This window comes from Theobroma cacao, chromosome 3 (genome assembly GCF_000208745.1).
Source record: "Theobroma cacao cultivar B97-61/B2 chromosome 3, Criollo_cocoa_genome_V2, whole genome shotgun sequence".
Classification (NCBI taxonomy): domain Eukaryota; kingdom Viridiplantae; phylum Streptophyta; class Magnoliopsida; order Malvales; family Malvaceae; genus Theobroma; species Theobroma cacao.
In genome coordinates, this window is record NC_030852.1 from 30,280,444 (window position 1) to 30,299,787 (window position 19,344).

Here is a 19,344-nt window from a genome sequence, read left to right on the forward strand (position 1 = left end):
TTCTGAAGCAGCAGTGTTTAATGGAAAAGGTTCTTTGATCTCTCCTGTTTTATTAACAAATCCGTTTGCAGATCGATGGGATTTTTGGTGCCCTTTGGTAATCCAATGAGTGACTTAATGAAATGTAAATTAAGACGTGTTTAAAAAGGAGCAGCACATATGCAGGTCGAGAGCAATCCCTAAGCTATATTTGCAGTACTATATGTTGATCTGGTCCCATAATCCAAAAAGAGAAAAGAAAAAGGAAGAAAGAAAGTGGAGAAATCTATTGGTTACAACCGCTAGCATCCCGTTGCACTCTTTACTAGCTCATGTTCAAGCAAATTCATGGAGACGAGTCATAGACTGAGAATTAGATAGCCAAGTCCTGCTTGTTCAGAAGATCTTTTCAAACATGTTCGGTGGACAGTTTCTATGCCTTCCAAGCCTTTAGCTTTGGTTGCTTGCTTGACGTTGGTGGGCAGTAAGGGAGCCTCCACTTCAGTTTCCTGATTCTCGCCTACTCTAATGGCACAAGACAACCAACAAACAGACATGGAAAACATTTCGTTTTGTAGGTGTAGCCCACTTTTCAAATCCAAAAGTTTAACCACTGAGAATTGCTACATGAATGATCGAACAGACCAGACGAATCAAATCCACACAATTTTTCAGGTGATGCAGGGGAGTCATTTCTATATCCGTCCATGCTCATAAATTCGTCTCCTGGCTGCGCTGCATGCTCGATATCTCTGTCGTTTTCAATTTGTAAGCCAAGGAATCCCCTGTCTTCCACTCCTGCCTGTTGGATACTTGGCTGTGCTTCTGCTTCAGGCTCGCACTTGGTATCTCCATATTCCGAACCACCACCTGTGTCAAGACCTTTTCTGTCTTTATTTATGTCATGAGGTTCTGCCAGCAGTTTACTTAGACTCTGCAACTGAGAAAGAAAACAAAAGTTCTATGACCTTGTAAGGAACTAATTCTGTTAAATAAACCCACACTGAACATTGTGATAGGGTAAGAAGTAGAACATCGGAGTACCTGTAACATTAGGGTCTGTTTCTCTTTCTTCAAGGATTCAAATCTCGATGCTAAGTTGTCGTAATTAGCTCTGAGTGTTCTGTAATCTTGCTCTATCTGTTTTGACTTCCATCTAGCTCTTCTGTTTTGAAACCATATAGCTACTTGGCGAGGCTGGAGCCCGAGATCTCTTGCCAGTTGCAGTTTCTTTCTTGGTTCGAGCTTCGTCTCTGATTCGAAAATGGACTCCAGTAACCTGATTTGCTCATCACTAAACCTCCTCTTGTTCTTCATCTTATTCTTCTTCTTCCTTGGAGTTTGAGGTGGCTGTTCTGCTACTTCTTCATGTGCTGCTGGATGATACTCTCTCTCCATTATTGGAATTTTAACGTTTTAAATATAACTCCTGGTTAATATACTCTTATCTGTAATTACAGAGAGAGTTTATAACTCTTTTTTTTTTCATCTCCTTTCAAGGTGAATGTGTTTGGAATTAGAATTCTACCGAGGAGGGGGGCCTGGACATATATAGTTGGCCATGGTTAAAAGTACTTCGTATGGTTGCTTTCAAATGATTGAGACGTTTGATTGCTGGATTCTCCTAACCAATAAGGCTAGCTATCGTGTGACATTCGCTTTCCTATGCCTTGTGGATATCTATGTCTTCATTCTTTTCCATTTGTAAACTATAATCCAGCTTCTGTGGTTGCTGCCCTGACCCCGGCACTGTTGCATGAATGAAATTAGAAATGGGAGGAAAGCTATTTTTCTTGTCACTCATGCAAACATGTAACAAAAGGCTGCATCCCTTAATCTAGAAGAGGAAAAGTTATAAAACATCTCTGACTGAACCACTTGTGCTTTTGAAATATCTAACCAAAGTAAATGGAGCCACAGCAATTAGCACATGGATGGCAATGGTCTGTGCATGCATTTGCTTTATATAAACATTAAGAAGCCTGCAGAAAGTTAAAGGCAATAAATGAGGAAGCAAACAATTATGTGGAGGAGAAAGTTTTCCTTTTAATATTTTCACTGATAAGATCGGAACGGTAACAGAACAAAAGGACCAAACATTTTCGATAGTCAAGTATACGTTTTATATAGAATGCAATTAACTTTGGGAGGTCGTTCATGTTTGGCGAAGAGATGTGGGACTGGGGTTTACATGAGATTCAACTTCTCCATGGTTGGAAGATAGCTAAAGATTCGTGATTTACTTGTTGACTTTGTTCACCTAAACCAAAGATCATTTTGTTGTTTGTTAAGTCTGGGGAATTCCAAAATATTCAGAATTGTTGACCTTCTCTCAGTTTTCTTTCTATTTGGAGCTGTGTGGTAGGATGCTTTTGGATTTTGCTGTCATGCTTGTCCCGCTCACGATAATCAAGGTGCCCACAGGGATGCGGGGTAGTTATATTTGTCCGATCGAGCATTTGAAGATTCGTAGATATTAGTCCAGTTTTGGATGTTCTTGCATTCTTTAATATTTTAAATCATTTCTTACATGCAGTTGTTGACGACTAATGATTTGAAGCAAGATTATCCCTTTCTACTATTTGTTGTACCTTTGAAGACGTTGCTACAGTTATAGTTGATTGAACTATTGGCCAAAGGAAGCTTCATTAAGAGCAGCTGCTTGATTATTGATCAATGTTTCTGCTACTCTTCTAGGAGTAGAGAGTTGCTGAGACAACGTGCATGAATTTTTTTATTATCTTTGTGCTTAGTGAAGTCTTATAAAATCAGATCGTGTATCCACTTCTGTTTAAATTGTAGACATAATTGCCTTAAAGCATGAGACATCCGGCCCCTAACTCAATCAAACATGTAGTTCTATCCTGCTTGGGTATATATATATATATATATCCTCATCAATAGCTAGTACGCGGTTCAAGTTATGTACTTGAAAAATAACTTGGTTTCGTTATGAACTCGAACGAACAGGCTCCACGTCACTTCAGCTGGCGTCTTTCCAGAGATCATTCTTCCGAAAGGCGACTCTATTTGTTTTCCTTGTTCAAGGTTAACTCATAATCGGATCTAATGTCAATGTCACTTGGCATGAAGATCAGACCTTGGTTTGAACCTGGCTTTGGGGAGAAATTCAGAACCTGTCCCATGAGAATTTCCAAGGTTAATACCATCTCCCTGAAGCAATAGTATAAAGTAATGATTTTGCCACCTCACTTTATGTCTAGGTTGCTTAGCAGGAAAAAAAAAAGGAAAATTGTTTGTTTATAGGTTAAGCTGCGCCATCACACGTCATCGAGTACAAGATGAGGATCAAATAGGTTCGCCTAATATGGACAAAAGAGATGTTTGATTGTTGTCATGTTAAATCACAGATGAAAGCAAGGCTTTAATATTTACAGCCAATAATACCAGTTGGCTCTGGACAAAGCTAATCTAAACAAAGTTATCTCATTCTTCAGAAATCAATTTGGTTTCTAGCGAGGGATATTGCTATGTGTCGCTTTCAATGGTAAGCCCAATGAATTTAACACATAGTCCAACACCCGTCAACTGTGTCCCCATTTTACTTGTTTTATATGGCTAAACGGAGGTTAAATGTGAATGGTCCATGGTTGTTCAAGTGTCATCTTTAAGCAAGTACATACGTCGACCTCTCCTCCGGGAACTTCAGATGCGTTTTTGATGAGCCCTCCCTTCAACCCCCTTCTTTCTCTCCTCTTTCTTCTTCCCATTCCCCAACCCAACCTTGTATACTTATCGGGCTTGTCTTGGCATTTGCCTGAACTTATTTGATGCAACTCAATATATAACAGGTAGGAAATAGTAGTTCCAACACACGGTAGTTTATATAATTGAACAAATGGGTCTGGTGACTGAATCCTCTATGGGTTTTTATGATCACATTTGCCCATGATCTTGCAGAGGGCAATTTTCTATCATTATTAAATGATTTTGAAAACAATAATTATGCTTGTACTTTCGTTGCCTAAACCAGAACAAATGAGTTCACACATATTAGAAACAACTTTCAATTTGTTAATTAATGAATGTCTTGATTCTTTCATGGCCCGCTTGATAGTAGATTTGTGGTTAGAGTGGTGGGCTCGAATGCGTCAGGTATGGAAATGTTCACACTGTCTTGTCTCCATCCGTCCTGCTCTCCGGAGCCCGTCTTTGATTCGAGCTAAGGCCCCTAGCCTTGAAAATCCTTGAGCAAAAAGGAAAGTACTTCTTTCAATTGCCAAAACCCATCAATAATTACAACCTTTACCGCAATTAGAAGGTCGATTCATATGTTTTGTCTTGTGGTACTCTAAGGCATGATAGCTGTCCCAAGTCCAGGAGGCTAGGCTGTGCGTTATCATTAAAGGCTGCGTGCAAAGGGACGCCATAAAACCGAGTGCTCCTGAAAACGACGCCTTGATTTATCATTGAACGGCCACAATTCCACTGTTGTGTTGCCCTTTAGGCAAAGCGTGGGCGTCCAAAATTGTTAGCAAATGTCAAACCATTCAGGTCTACCTTTGGCCAGGGCTGTTCAATGGCGCCCAAACAAGACACGCGCTGTTGGACGATTGGTGCAAAATGCCCAGTGGCTGCCGACAATGAGGACAAAACTAAAGTTACGTGCACTGAATTTCAAACCGAGTTTGGTGGTACTCTTTTTCCGAGTTTCTCTCTCTCTCATCATTTGTTCGGCTTACACTCGAAGTTTGTGAGCTGTGAGTCGGTCTGAATAATTGGGGTTTGGGGTTTTAAGAATGGCAGACATCCATCTTTGTTTCGTTCATCACAAAAACTTTTGGGTCGCTGGTTTAACTCATTGGTCCTCAACAATTAATACGGTTGATAACCTGTATATGAGTTAAAAACTAGCTAATTATGTGTTTTATTAATTAAAAAAGTTCGTCATTTGCTAAGAATTAAACAACTGTTCACAAATACTACTGCTTTTCTTTGAACAGATAGTATATACTTGAACCATATGTAACATTTAATTCATAGCAGTATCTAATTTGTGATATATGCCGGAATTTAAATTCAAATGTTGGGCATGACCTAGGCCATTAATCCAGAAACTTAGAGAATAAGAAATCTTGTGAGCCTACCTACCCACCAAGCTAAGCCCATTGAAAGTTTAGGAAGTAGACCATAATGGGCTTCAACAGCCACATCTATTTAACTTTTTTTTTCTTTTTTGTCTTTTTTGGTGAAGGAGGTGGCATGACTTTTTCAGACTTTAGCTTCCCCTTTGATTGATTCAAATGCATGAGAGAAGATAAAAGAGATTTAATATTCTGTTGTATGACCAAAATGTGACTGAAAATATCTGATCTCGTCCTCCTAGGCACTCATCGCCGCAGTCCCCATCCACATAAAAAGAAAATGGAGAACTCATCTGAATTCTTAATAATGGTCAAAACTCCCCTATGTTTATTGCTTGGAAGTTTTCCCAAAGAACTGTCGATCTAGGTTTTGACTTGAATCGGGAAAAACCTGACACATCTTACATGTTGTGCTTTATACGATCTCAGTCAAAGTAGTGGTTCTTTTAGGCTATCTACCCAAAACAATAGCTCTCATACTTTGATGTGCATCTCTCTCTCTTCCTATTGTTCTTCAATAGCACACTGCTACAAGTATAAATTGTTTAATTAATTGCAGAATCAATAAAGAGAGCTGTTGCATGTTTTTCTATTTCTTTTTTTGTTTTGGTTACAAGTTGTTGACGTGTTTTTCATTGATGAATTGATCAATGCTTGTGACTGAAATTTGATTTCAACTGTTAAAAAAAAAAAAGCGTTAAAAACAGTATTATAAAGCTTATAGATATAATTACACAAAATCCACCACCGAAAAGATATTGGAAAAATTATAAATTAATAACAATTTTTTGTCTTTAATGTCGGCAAAATTACATTACACCTTGTTACACTGCAAAGATTTCAGAAATATTTAGAACTCGTCCTAGGTGACAACTCGTGATTGGATTAAACTATACTAGCATTACTTTTATTTTATTTTTTATTTTTGGTTATTAAATTATTGAGAGGGACACTGCTTACAATTTGGTGCGAGGTAGAAACATGAGCCCACTGACACTGTATTACATGATACTCCTATCAGAAAAATCACAGTGTCACTTTTGCATACTCAATAAGAAGATCATGATGACCAAAATCCATTGGGCAGTTTTTTACAGGATTTGCTTATTATTTAGAGTTCCAAAAGTTAGAGAAAAAGAACAGGGCTGAACCCAACCCAACAGCTGGGTTCCAGAAATGACCACGACCTCGGGACCCCCATGTTCTTCCTCAATCTCTCTCTTTCACCGCTTTTACTTTCTCTCGTAAAATCAAATGATTATGTTCATCGTCATCAACAATATATCACACGAAACCCGCAAAAGAATTGTTGTATTGAAGGAAAGAATAACGGAAAAGTGAAGAAGGAAGATCAAGGAAGATAGTTTCCAGGTGGGAAGCTTTTCTTGTTGAGGGGAATGTTGTCTGGTTCAAGAGCACCCAACTCTCCATCTATTTTGATCTGTTTCGAGCCTAAAAACTGATTAGCTTTCAAGATCAATCGAAAGATAGTCTTATTCCCTGTTTAATTTGTGCTCTTGGACCAGGCTTCATTCCCCTTAATTACTGCTTCCACTTTTAATATTTTTACATGAAAGTACAGTGGTTTTATTCTTGGATTTCATCGATCACCAGTAGCATGATTAGTTTAACAGGTGAGTAATCATTTCTTTATTCTTTTAGCCGTTACAGCAGATATATATATATATTTACCATATGTGTTCATGGGGTTTGTTTCAATATATATAAATTAAGGTCGTTTAATTACAAGCAGATTGGTGTAATGATGAAAAGTTTTGACTATGGGTTTGTTCTGCCTGAATCAGATAGTGGTTAATTTTTCATCATTGATCTCTTTATACAATTATAGTATGTTTTCTTTCAAATCCAGTTATTATGACTGTGTGTGTTTCTGTCAGTCTCTCCAGCTCTTTTTCTTTTCCTCATATGATGAAATACTACGTCTTTTCTGCAATTCCTGCCTTATCGAGTTGAACTCAAAAGTCTCAAACCCTTTATTCTCTTTTATTTAATAATATCAACAGGCTTTTAATTAGGGTTTAATTTCTTGTCACTTGTTCAGTTAGTTACAGGTCTCTCGGGGAAATCAAAAGGAAGAATAATAGTAAGCTGACTAGTTTCCTAATTCCTATCCTACATATAAATTAAGGATTTTGCTACATCTTGTTGCTGGTGGTAGTTGTTGGATTTGCAGGAGGCTCTATCATCTCGCCCTCTTGGCACTAATAATTCATGTTTGTCTTGGAAACAAGTACATTAAATTGCATTTTTATTTCTTTTGGAGGCCTTAGTGGAAGACAAAGAGCCCAACTTAAGATTTGAAGCTTCATCAAGTGGAGATATATTCTCCAGAATTGATTCCATTCAGCTGTGCTTGCTTTCTTTATGTTAAAAGGAGGTATCTTTCTGTTCCTATCTTTTGAAACTCCTTTTCATGGCCTTCTAGTTTTTCTTGTGGATGGAAATCTATCTCATCTATACATTATTCCTTGGATCAATCCAAAAGGTTAGTCTTACCCGGCTTTACCCATATGTTAAATAGAGATTTTGTATAACCTACTTAGTTAAAAGATGTTGGCTAATGAGGTGGAAGAAACTTTGATCACAGTGGCATGACTTTGTCTGTTTTATCGCGTTGAGAAATTTAATAGTTGAAGTAAACATCAGTTACCAATGAAGTTTAGATTTCCAGCTCTCTTCGTGACTTTTGAGACCCTTTAATTGGCATTATTGAAGTCTGCCATGCACTAGTATGATTTTTACCAGAGATATGAGGAAGCTGATGATGAAGGACGATTTCTTTTTGGGGTTGAGGAAGATTGATTATTATAAATCTAGCTACCACTGTATTTTCACAAAACTCAAATCTGCATTCCACATATAAACGTCAGCGACTGCTTACTGATTTTCCCGAGATCCACAATCTCATTCAGATGACTGTCATTTCCCTGTAATTGACTAAACCCCTTGAAAAGAAATCTCAATGCCCATCTACACAGACATATCTTTTTCCATGTAAAATCGATTCTCAAAAGCAAAAGATAGCACGTGCATGAAGTTTGACTACGTGCTGGCAGCTAATTTAAGGATTACTTTGAATCGGTCTACCATTTACTTCATTTGATAATTTGATGCCTGAATTTAAAGAAAATTATAAAGAGGAATTTACCCATTTTAGGACATGTACATATGATAACATTTGTGAAGAATTAGAACTATCAGAAAGGGGTGGTGGGCGGCCCTGCGCTGCAGTTATCTTCCCCCACCTTCAATTCTATTAAAAACATTGAGTTGTGGGATAGGTAGAGTAATGACTAGATCTCTTCGCCCTTCATGAATCATAATCAATGGCAAGGATCAATTCTAATTAACCTCTATGTAATGTTCACAATGCACCAAAAAGAAAAAAAAAAACTAATGAAAGAAAATAGGAAGGGTACGAATTAGGCATGAGAGTGGAGATTCTTGAAACACGCATTCTCCTTTCTCCAAGCAACTGCTGTGCCTCTGGACCACTGAGTAATTGAAGAACGAAAATCATGTACTAGTACAAGTTTACTCTCTAGTATATTCATCGGATGTAGTGGGCGGCAGGTGTATATATGCAAGGCAAGGAGACAAAGTGGAAAGAAGGAACGTCTTTTAGTTTTAAAGTGCAACAGAAAGTGATCTCTGCAAATGCAGGTTTTTATTATTGCTCGGTCACGTTGGTCAACTCAAAGTCTTGATGCGTTTTTCCACTACAATTTATTACTATATTTTGTGGATTCTTCGGTTGCTGTCTTTGGGCTTTAAATCCTTATAAAATACTTTGTGGGAGCAATAGAGATTTTCATAATAAATTTATGCATTATAAGAAGTCATTAATTGTGTTTTCTTTTGAAATCATATTAGAAAAATTATTCACTGTAATGATTCTCTTGCGAAGTTGGATGTGAATCAAAATGAGTGTCTCCTTGTTTAGTAGGTGTATATCGCTGCATGCTTGAAAGAAAAAAAAGGCCTCCACCCTTATCATTCTGTGAAGCACCAAATTAATTAAATTACTTTACAAATGGTGATCTAAATTCTTTTGTAATTTGATGCGTGGTTATGGTTACCCTATTAGGCTTCTATATATTATCATCCTCGTATCGATCTCTGCTTTTAGCCCCTCATCTGGCTTTGAATCATTTCAGAGATACAAAGACTAAATCAATGATCATAATTAAAATTTTCAGAAGCATGCTCAGGTATTTAAATTATATTAATGTAATTAATTAAACTTCTCAAAGATACCTGGGAAGGCGGCCGTGTGAATGGTGCCAGGCCCAAAAGTCTTCAAGGCAACATTGCCTAGGGGTTAAAGAATTGGTCTTCATGCCCAAAGCATAAGAATTAGGAGTAATTATCTTCTAAATGTTCTTCGAATTAAAAATAAAACAATCTTGCAACAATTGACAGTTTGTTTGATATATAGATTAAACCTTTAAGAGAGATATTAATCAATGAATTTAGAGGACAAAAGCGGCTTAGCTGACAGAGCCTGTTGCTTATTGATTGGGTTATGAACGAGAAAACCAATGCACTGCATGCTTTTAAAAAAATATTAATACATACCCTAACATAATTAAATATCATATTGGTCAAAACTTCAAGGCTCAGATAATCAAGTCGAACCCTCCAAGGCTAGCTTTAAGCCTCCAACCCGTCATCCATGAACCGACTGGGCCAACAAAGGGACTTGAGATATTTGACTTGATAGTTTGGAAGTGTGATCCATAATTTTTAAGAATCTGATGGGCGGTATTTTGGCCATTAGCCTTCTAATTTGTAGTCATGCATATTTTTTACTTTTATAACAAAGTTTTACTAGTTAAAAGAGAAACAAATTTCTTTTGAAATTTTCTACAGCATGGAATTGGAAATCAAACAATCTCACCCTAAAAAGCTTCTGATATTCCTACACATGAAACCTTAGAATTAAATGCGTCCAGCCTGAAGCATAGCCTTGCAGTACAGCTAAGATCAGCTGCCTCAGGATCCTATATAACGTACCAAAAATCTGTCTGTTTTGGAAGACGGGTTCAATCGTTAAAATATATGGAAAGCCAACGTACATATCCATGAAAATTCCTATAAACTTGTCCAAACCGCAGACAGCTTGCTATTAAAAAAAAAATCCCAAATTCTGTAGCTTCAATAAGCCCATAATGTTCATGCCCTAAAAATTGCCACAACCGCAAGACACCCGAAATTAAAGCAGCCCTCACATATCACCAGAAAACTTCTCATTTTCTCTGTTCTCTGTTTTTCTCTCTCCAAAGAAACCCACCAAAAATCTTTTCTTGCTGTGCACCAGCCTGTTTCCCTCCGGTTGGGTATAGGGGAGAGAATCAAACCAATTCTTCTCTCCCCAATACCCCTTCCGACCGCACAATTATGCCTTGGATTTACCTTTCTTCCAACTTTTGTTGCTGCTATCATCGCCACCGTCACCGCGGCCACCACCACAGTACTGTTCAGATATTTGCTAATAGTTTCCGCCCTTGCCATCATCATCATCTTTTATAGCCAACGTGTGTGCCATGTTCTTTATTCCTACTTTACCATTCCTTGACTCCTCCATCGACTTTGCCACCATCTCCTTCATCGCTGCCCTCCTCCTCCTCTCTCTTTTCTCTATCTACTTCATATTTCACCTCCGTTTTAAATCCAAAAGCTCCCATCATTTGCAGAATTTCAACTCTCTCTGGACCGTCCGATTCCTTTTTGTCTTCTTCATCACGTTCTGGGCCTTGACCGAACTGCTTCGCTTACCCTTGTTTCGCAGACGATACGTTTATCCTCTCGTGCCACAACTAACCGTGCCACAACAAGCCAACCTCTGCAAAGTCCACCTTGTTCTCTCTTTAGGGTTCTTCGAGCCTGGTTTCCTAGTAACCCTACTTTTCTTGCTTGATGTCTCCGTTAAGAAAACAAGCCCACGAAGCTTATTCAGCGTTTTCTTTGTCTTGGCCTCCTGTCTTCCCATTTTCATTCTACAAGTTGACTTTCTCTTCTTCCAGGGTCCGGAGATACGTTTCCCAGAGCCTTTCCATAGGAGTTGGTTCGTCAGCCATGAAAATACAACGGTTTTGTGTGCGTACCCGTTGTTAAGCACCATTTTGTTCGGCGTTTTTGGAGCTATCTTTTCATTGTCATTCTTGTTATCGTTCTGGAGAGTCGTCTCTCATGTAATCAACAAGGCCCTCAGGGTTCGAATCTTTGCCCTCGCTTTCACTGTCATCATAACATTGGCATTGCAAATCCTGTTAATGGGGTTATCTGTGTTTTGGACACCAGACAAGACCGCATTCGACGGAGTTGCTCTTCTTGTATTCCTTAGCACGTTCACGTGCGCAGTGGTTGTAGAGGGCATTTTGGTGATTAAACCGATCGCAGACTCGTTGGCCGCGGGAGCAGGAGGAGGAGAGAGTTGCCAGGGGAGTCGTCACGGTGAAAGGTCGCCAGGGCTGCGGCCTGTGGAGAATGGCGATAGTGTTTAGGAAATGGGATGCCTAAGGGCGCGACATAGTGGTGAATCAGATGTTGGTAGGTCGATTTCAAATGATCAAATTATCAGGCTGAGAAGAATTCAGAGTGCAAATTTCAAGGATATGTTGGATAAATTGCTTTCCTCTGTAATTGAATCATTTGGCAGACAGCCACACATTACTTCTTTCTTTTTTGGTGCTGTTTAGAATTTTGTTTTTGTTTTCCCAATTTTACTACACATAGAGGAAAATACTTTTTGCACATAAAAATGATAAAAAAGAGGTCCAAATGAGTATTACTCTATCATTTTTGTTTATTCTATGTTTACTCCGTTTTGGTACTTGAAATGTTGAGCCGATCATATAAATTCTGAAGCTGGAAGCTGATTAATTAATACAGTAAAATTTGCAAAACCTTTTCCGAAAGGAAAAAAAGTTTAATGCACTTAATTAAGTAGCAGAGGACAATGCCTGTTTGAGTTTTGACGACGAAAACGAAATAAAAATAATTCATTCAGTGAACAAACGTAATGTCTATAGGCTTCCTTGCTTAATAAATAGAGACCAAAAAATTATTGTTTTCTTAACTTATAAATTCAGATCAACACATGATTAAAAAGAAAAAAGAGTAGCGACCATTGCAACGCTGATGACACAAATGTTAACAATGCAATTCATTGGCCGGCCAATATGTAAGAATATTTAGATCGGAAATGATCCACCGGCATGCTTTTAATTATTAAGAAAATATCCGGATGTGCATTGCAAACAGAGAAGATTCACCGGCGGCGGCAACCACTTGTCTCTCATAGTCCCTTTTGTCGTCGTTTTATTGGGCATAGAGAGCCGGACTGAAGAATGAAAACTAGCTTGTTGGCGCCTGCCCGCCCGTCTTCTACTTTTTTTTTTTAATCTAAAACGAAATTCTTGTTGGATCAACTATTTGTTTATTCATCTATTTTATTCATAAAAAAGGCTGGCGCTGGAATGAAAAGAACAGAGACATCCTCAGGCCACCTGGCAAAGATTTTCTGGCAAACATACATCCTCAGGCCACCTGGCAAAGACATCCTATTCTTTTCCTTTTAAGATTTGAAACTAAAAATTTTTTAAATTTTAACTATTGAGATATATCTTTTAAGTGTATGTTTGATCTAATTTTTTTTCAGCTTATTTACTTCTTAAAAGTAAAAATCAGGTCAAACATGATTTTTTGATAAACTTTAAAAAAAAAGTAATTTTTTTTTAAACAAAATTTTTTAAAAAAAAAACTTAAAAAAAAGCTCCAAGAAGGAGCTTTTTCTTCTCTTTTTTTAAAAATATAAGAAAATTTTTATTTTTATTTCAAAAATATCCTCGTTTATTTAAAATAATTATAATATTACTCTCTAAAAAAAAATACTTTCTATGATAATTTTAACAAAAATTATAACTTATAAAAAAAAATTTACCAAACAATTTTAACTTAATTTTAAAAACTATTATTTTTCATAAGAGCTTCATAATAACTTTTAAGTTAGAAAAAAGTCAGGTCAAACAGGCTTTAAGTACTATACCGTAACATATGTAGTCGATATTGTTTCTATACAAAAAAAAAGATTATAAGTTAATTTATCAATTAAATATGAATTATTTCATAGGGTTCAACTTGATATCACTATGATGGTTTGATTAAAAATGAGAATTAATTCAAACATATTTTCACATAAAAATAAAATCCTGTAAATGAGGTCACATTTTTTTTCATTTTTAATTCTTCATTTTCTTTTTAACTGAAATGCACTTTGTTTCTTCTAAAGGTGAAAAAACACATAGAAAAATCCATACGGAAATGGAGTCTGTTATCCTTTTACAAGTACAACATATCAAACCAAATTCACCGGAGACTATGAAGATAAGGTTAGCATTTTGTCTTCAAAATTTGTACAAGCATAGAATAGGATTTAGATAAGGTATATCTTTGGCTTTTATTTTCCATGATCACCATTAATTATGGATAAGATTAGTTTCAAAACACAATGAATTTTACCATCCCTGTGCCTGCTATTTGATGATTCTAATTTGCACTGATACAAAGGGAGTGATCTTTCTGCTAAATTGTAGTCGTTATAAGTACCCAGCAAAGAGGAAATTGTAGGATAAGTTAATCCTCCAATATCGGAATAAACACCTTTAAATATTAAATAAAAAAAAAAAAAAACCATAGTCCAGGAGCTTGCAGCTTGGACTTGAATCTAGATAGGCCCTATATCACACTCCCTACGACGGAATAAAATTAGTGGGCTTGTCTGCTGCATTTAATAAAAAAACGCTGTTAATTAAAGGAAGACTTGAGTGAACAAATGAAAAGGTCCGGTAATTTGTGATGACAGATTATAATTATGTCGTGTAAATATAATGTTATTATATATTTTATTTAATATAAAAAAAGTATACGAAAGCAACCCGTTTATTATGCGAGTTACATCACATAACCCGATTGACACGTATTTCTAAACGTTTTAATCGAGATGTTTTACAAACTGCTAACTTGGGCTAAAACTTGGGTAAGAATCTACATTTTCTTAAAGCAAATGGTCCCAACTGCAGATAATGGATTATGACCCAGATGGTCTTGGACCGAATATATAGGTTCCCGACTGGACTATCTTACTTAGAAAAGGGTTGTGCCTATCAGAAGCTCGTGGATAGGACCAGAGTTTTTTGGGCCTTTGACTTCATTTGCGCTCCTAGAACTAGAACGTTAATGAAATTATGTAAATGGAAACAAAATGAAATTATATACTAGTAATTAGCATGAATTAAAAAATATATAACGAAATGAAAGCAATATAGGTGTTTTAGTTGAAGAAATGAAAATATTACTATTAAATCATGTTAAGAATGCAAAAAAAAAAAATACAAAACCGCTCTTAAACTTTGGAATGTTTTAGAGGAAGATAACAAGAAAAAATCAAAAGCAAATCAAGTCATTTAGATTAGATACCCTAGTAGGGCAAGCTGATCAATCTAAGGTTGAAGATCACGTGGAGGGACATCCTATCTAGCATTTGACAAAAAACACCGATTCAGCATTTCCCGTTAGAGCCAAAAAATAATAAAAAAAAAACAAGGAGTGAGAACAGCCCCTCATTACGCCTCACTTCACTCTTTCTTTGTCAAAAAGTCGAGAGCCCCGCAGCCCCCCGCCCCTCACTTTTTGGAATACTTTTCCATCTATTCATACCTTCCTTGCTTCCTTTAATTGTGCAGTTCGCATCTTTCGCTCACCCAATTTCCTTTCCTTTGTTAGGCACTGACTTAAAATTGGATAAACCTCTATTCCCCCTTGTATGTTTTTACGCTAGGATTGGATGGACTTCAAGTATTGGCTATATGAACATGTAGACCGGTGGAATAACTCTAATTAACATGCATTCAGATATGGGAAAAGGTCATCAATTACACTAAAGGGGAAGATCTAGATTCATTTAGGATAAGCACCACGTTTCCTTCAGAGTTCAGTCCAATCCCAAAATAAATCAATAAAAAAAGTGGTCCATTTATGTCTTAATAATAAATTTGGATCAGGGTCATAAATCACTTTCATCTTTTTTTTTTTGAAATTATAAGTCACTTTCATCTTAATATGAAGAACGTGACTCATGCAATTAATTTGGATTGTTTCAAGTGCTGCATGTAAAATGCTAAACAGATGGCAACGTACAACAACAAAAAGAAGAAGAAGAAGAAGAAGAAAAAAAAAAAAAAGAACTTCCAAATAGAAGCAAAACCAACTAAAGTATCCTTTGGCTTTTTATGAGAATCAAAGAAAGAAGAAGATAACGTTGCATAAATTTTTCCTACTCTTTAAATTAAAACGCACACATAAAACTTAGAATTGAGCCCACCACAATCGTGACCGTGAAAAAAGTGAAAAAAATATCATATTTGTTTGATCATCAGTGACCAGCTTTTGTTGTCGAGATTTAATCGGTTTTGGCACTAAGAAATTCTCAAAGGGCACGTACTTATCTGGAAACTTGGAAAGAAGAGATAAAAAAGCGGCCACCGAATACTATTTCAACTTTCAAATGGATGCTTGGCAACAACCATATTCCATTTGACTTTTCCCTTTTAGTGGGTCACCCAACCTCCATAAATTACTAATTAAACATAATTATCTTTTCATTACTCATCAAAACTTCCTTATTTATCTTGCTAATCTTACCGTTTTGATGAAAACGTTTTCCTTTCGTTGAACAGAATGATCTATCACGTGCATGAAAAATTATGTGGTCGTTTTGAACAAAAATAACGATTCTTAGCAACGAATTAGCAGTAAAATCTGGCACGAGTCGGGCGGGGGCCTTTCGCATCAATGGTCCCATGTGGGGTTGGTAATTTCAGGAATGCTTCGATGGGCAAATTTGACAATTCACGCCTATTTCCTCTGTCTCATCTCATCGACCGCTTTTGGCTTTTGGGTACTAGATTTGTACGATGCCCACTTAGATCGTTTCTGTTCTAAGCAGAATAAATAAAATCTCCCTTACGCTGAGGTGACCATTCCTGATTGGTTGCGACGAAACGCTGACCTGTGGGAGATGCCCGCTCCTGTCGGCCAGATTTACCAGGCCCGGTGGACCCGGTGGCTTGCCGATGTGGCGAACTGTTTGCCACTCGTTGCCCACGTGTCGTCTCCGCTCAGCAGACTTGGCCCCTTCGGGAGTCAGTTTTGAAATAAGGCAGAATTTTTTCTACGAGCAGCTTAAGATAATTCTATGGACAATCAATGTTAATCCGATAAAACCCGCATTTCAAATTTGACGAAATGATTTTCGGTTGGATAATTTTAAAAACTACCTTGGTTTCATCCTAATCAATAAGAAAAAGATATATTTACCCATAAAAATGACATCATAATTAACAACAAAATAAATTACTAGAATCAAAAACAAATTTTTATTACTTTACTTTGGCTGTTTTGGTGTGCAATGATTGATTCGATACTTGCAGGTGTTATTTAATTGGGAAAAAAAAAAGAATGGAATTGATGTAGATAGCATAATCACGTTGCTTTTATGGTATTAAATCATTAAGGATGATGAAATGGGGGTGGTTGACTTCCAAATTCCAGAATGTTGCGTAACTCTTGCCTCATCAATAGCCAATATTTAGGAATAGCAAAAACAGTTTCCTGGAAATAGCCAAGCCATTGACGTGTCAAATTTCTTGTAGCTGTAAAAAATCAAAATAAAAATTATAAACGCTAGCAGTATCTTAGACGGCAATAATAAGAAGGCAGTGAAGAACGAGAGAGAGAGACGACCAGTTCAGGCGCTCCCTTTCCTCAAGGCTTATCTAGATCTTCCCCAAAGACCAAAAGCCTTTGTGTATAAGCTAAGCAAAACACTGGAACCCACTTTGCTTCTCCATTCCTTATGACCCCTCCATTTATTTTTGTATAAATACCGGAACCTAGTTCTCCACAATTTCTCACTTTTCTTTCTTGTTCATATGTTGTTTTACAGTTGATTCTCATTTATCATGAGCAACGTTCCAAGGTCTTTAACAGACTCCTCTTTAACCCTTTTCAAGCTCGCCATTTCTGCTTCTGATCCCTGGCCTTTCTCTCTTGTTTTCTTATAACCTTAATTTCGAGAAACCAAAGCTCTCCTGTTTTTAACAAGAACTATAAGGTTTTTTCTTTTCCTTGTTTCTTCTTGCTTAATTTGGGGGTAGTTTGCTGAAGAAAAATTATGAGAAGTGGAGACAAACACCACGTGAATTTCCACCTTCATATGCCGCACCTTCACAGCTTTCATCACCATGAAAAGAAGGACCTGAAAGATATTCCAAAGGGGTGTCTGGCAATCCTGGTAGGTCAAGGGGAGGAGCAACAAAGGTTTGTGATCCCAGTGATCTATATCAACCACCCGCTCTTCATGCAGCTTTTGAAGGAAGCCGAGGAAGAGTACGGATTCGATCAGAAGGGCCCCATCACCATCCCTTGCCACGTGGAGGAGTTCCGCAATGTTCAAGGCATGATCGATAAAGAACAGCACCAGCATCATCACCATCACCACTACCATCACAACCACCACCACGACCATCACAACCACCACCACGTCTGGTGTTTTAGGGTGTGAATTTGACCGATTCTGAAAAGTCATGTAAATTTGTTTTTAAGTTTCTCTAGTTTTTGCTTTTTCTTTTCCATTCTGGCATTGCAGAGATCTTGCTTTGTAGATGATGGCGACAAAAAAGAAAGATGAATGACAAGATTCTTCCCACATAAATTTCACTAATTTGGTTTACTTTGCTTTTGTTGTTTTTGCTTTCCAACTTTCTTGCTAATGTGAACGCATCAAAAAGCATGGAATCGTTACGTTATGGAGGGTGTAAAAACTGAGAACAACGTAAAGTTGCAGACGTACAAGACACGGTGGGAACTTGGAATGGGGCAAAGGGTTTTCTTTGTGGCCGTTGGATTTGTTTTGGTGAGTGGTGGCCTATTTTAATACGGATTAGCATACCGTCCCCTTAACAAAGCCTTGTTTAAATGTTTGTTCCTGAATCCCGGACTTAATCATTTGCTAGCTTAGTTCATGCTTTTCTTTCTCTACAGTTGAACATGGTTAACTCCGCACCAGAGTTAGGTGGGTGTGGGTGTGGGTGTCGACTATTGAGGTTTGGTTAATGCATGGGTTCCACTGTCTTACCTCTTTTGTCTTTCTTTATGGCCCAGCTTTTGGATCGTTTTGATTATGGTGGGTATAGCTTGCCCCAGAAATTTCAAACCTTTCAGGTTTCGGAGGCTGGGATATTTCTGCGGTTTCATCTATATTAGCACAAAAATACAAAAGGGAAATTGTTTGTTTGAAGACTTGTCGTGCGTTTGGAAATCTGTCAATTAAGTAGTACAACTATGTTATCTTCTTTTATTTTATGTAAACAAGTGGGAAAATTCATTAATTTATATCAAGAAAAAGTGACATTTAACTATTAGATGATGGCTTATGGGTTTCAAATACAGGACATTCATTGTGTTTGTAATGTCTTCACCTGGGACTGGTTTGGTCTAAATAACGAATGGTTTTCAGTAATGGTTAGGTTGAGACTTTGAGAGTTTTCTTAGGATCCGAGGCGTCCCAAAGTTTTGGTGCCTGTCATTAGCTATGATTGTGGTTGCGACGTTCCACGCATGCAATGAAGTTGGTTAAGCGTTTGTGTCGGTAGGAGTCCCATTTGAAAGCATAAAATCATCTCATTAATTCAGTCATATACATTTCATTTCATTTCTCGACATAGTATGAACATGCCGGTCCAATGTCTTATTAATGGGATGATGGTTATGTCAACACGCAAAAAGTATTTCCTATTGGATAAAACTCTTTGAAATGTAAAGATAATTCTGGGCTGGAGATAGCTGGCTCTACGCCTCTACCCATGTGGCCAAAATGGCACATTGAGGCATTCTAAAGGCATAGAATCCAGTTGAAAATTGGCTTTTTTCCTTACTTTCTTACTTTCTCCCCTATCCCATTCCTTTGTGTCACGTAGTTAAAACGGATTTGAGGTGGCAAATTTATTAAGTTCCACCGCCCAAATCGATCTCTTAAAACCAAGTATCAAGACGACTTGCTGGCATGTTGTGCAAGGCCAGCATCTCTCATCTCCTTTTTCCATATATTGTTGGGCATGCCTTTGACCCCAAAAAAAAAAAAAAGAATTACTAAGCTCCTTATAATCATTTGATGCGC

The 19,344-nt window shown here is 37.3% G+C and overlaps 2 protein-coding genes and 2 long non-coding RNA genes across 4 annotated transcripts; 3 read left to right on the plus strand and 1 right to left on the minus strand.

The window, feature by feature from the left end:
- LOC108661436 (homeobox-leucine zipper protein ATHB-12-like) lies at window positions 107–1,491 on the minus strand. Its single transcript, XM_018118426.1, has 2 exons — window positions 1,024–1,491; window positions 107–919 (listed from the first exon to the last, which is right to left on the minus strand). The coding sequence occupies exons 1-2, from the start codon at window positions 1,375–1,377 to the stop codon at window positions 572–574; spliced, it is 702 nt and encodes a 233-aa protein (XP_017973915.1). The 5' UTR covers window positions 1,378–1,491; the 3' UTR covers window positions 107–571.
- Window positions 6,078–7,769, plus strand: LOC18605838. The gene is made up of 2 exons (XR_001926904.1): window positions 6,078–6,718; window positions 7,147–7,769. It is a non-coding gene; the product is annotated as an uncharacterized LOC18605838 (long non-coding RNA).
- LOC108660449 lies at window positions 10,275–11,892 on the plus strand. Its single transcript, XM_018116932.1, has one exon. It carries the CDS (start codon window positions 10,652–10,654, stop codon window positions 11,609–11,611), a length of 960 nt encoding a protein of 319 aa, XP_017972421.1. The 5' UTR covers window positions 10,275–10,651; the 3' UTR covers window positions 11,612–11,892.
- LOC108661073 lies at window positions 16,872–18,589 on the plus strand. The gene is made up of 2 exons (XR_001926883.1): window positions 16,872–18,081; window positions 18,330–18,589. It is a non-coding gene; the product is annotated as an uncharacterized LOC108661073 (long non-coding RNA).

Excerpts from the sequence above, each read along its gene's own strand:
- LOC108660449 (XM_018116932.1), top strand. The coding sequence starts at position 10,652 with ATGTTCTTTATTCCTACTTTACCATTCCTTGACTCCTCCATCGACTTT.
- LOC108661436 (XM_018118426.1), bottom strand. The coding sequence starts at position 1,377 with ATGGAGAGAGAGTATCATCCAGCAGCACATGAAGAAGTAGCAGAACAG. Across the intron at positions 920-1,023 it reads AACAGACCCTAATGTTACAG|TTGCAGAGTCTAAGTAAACT; the intron begins GTACTCCGATGT and ends TTTCTTTCTCAG.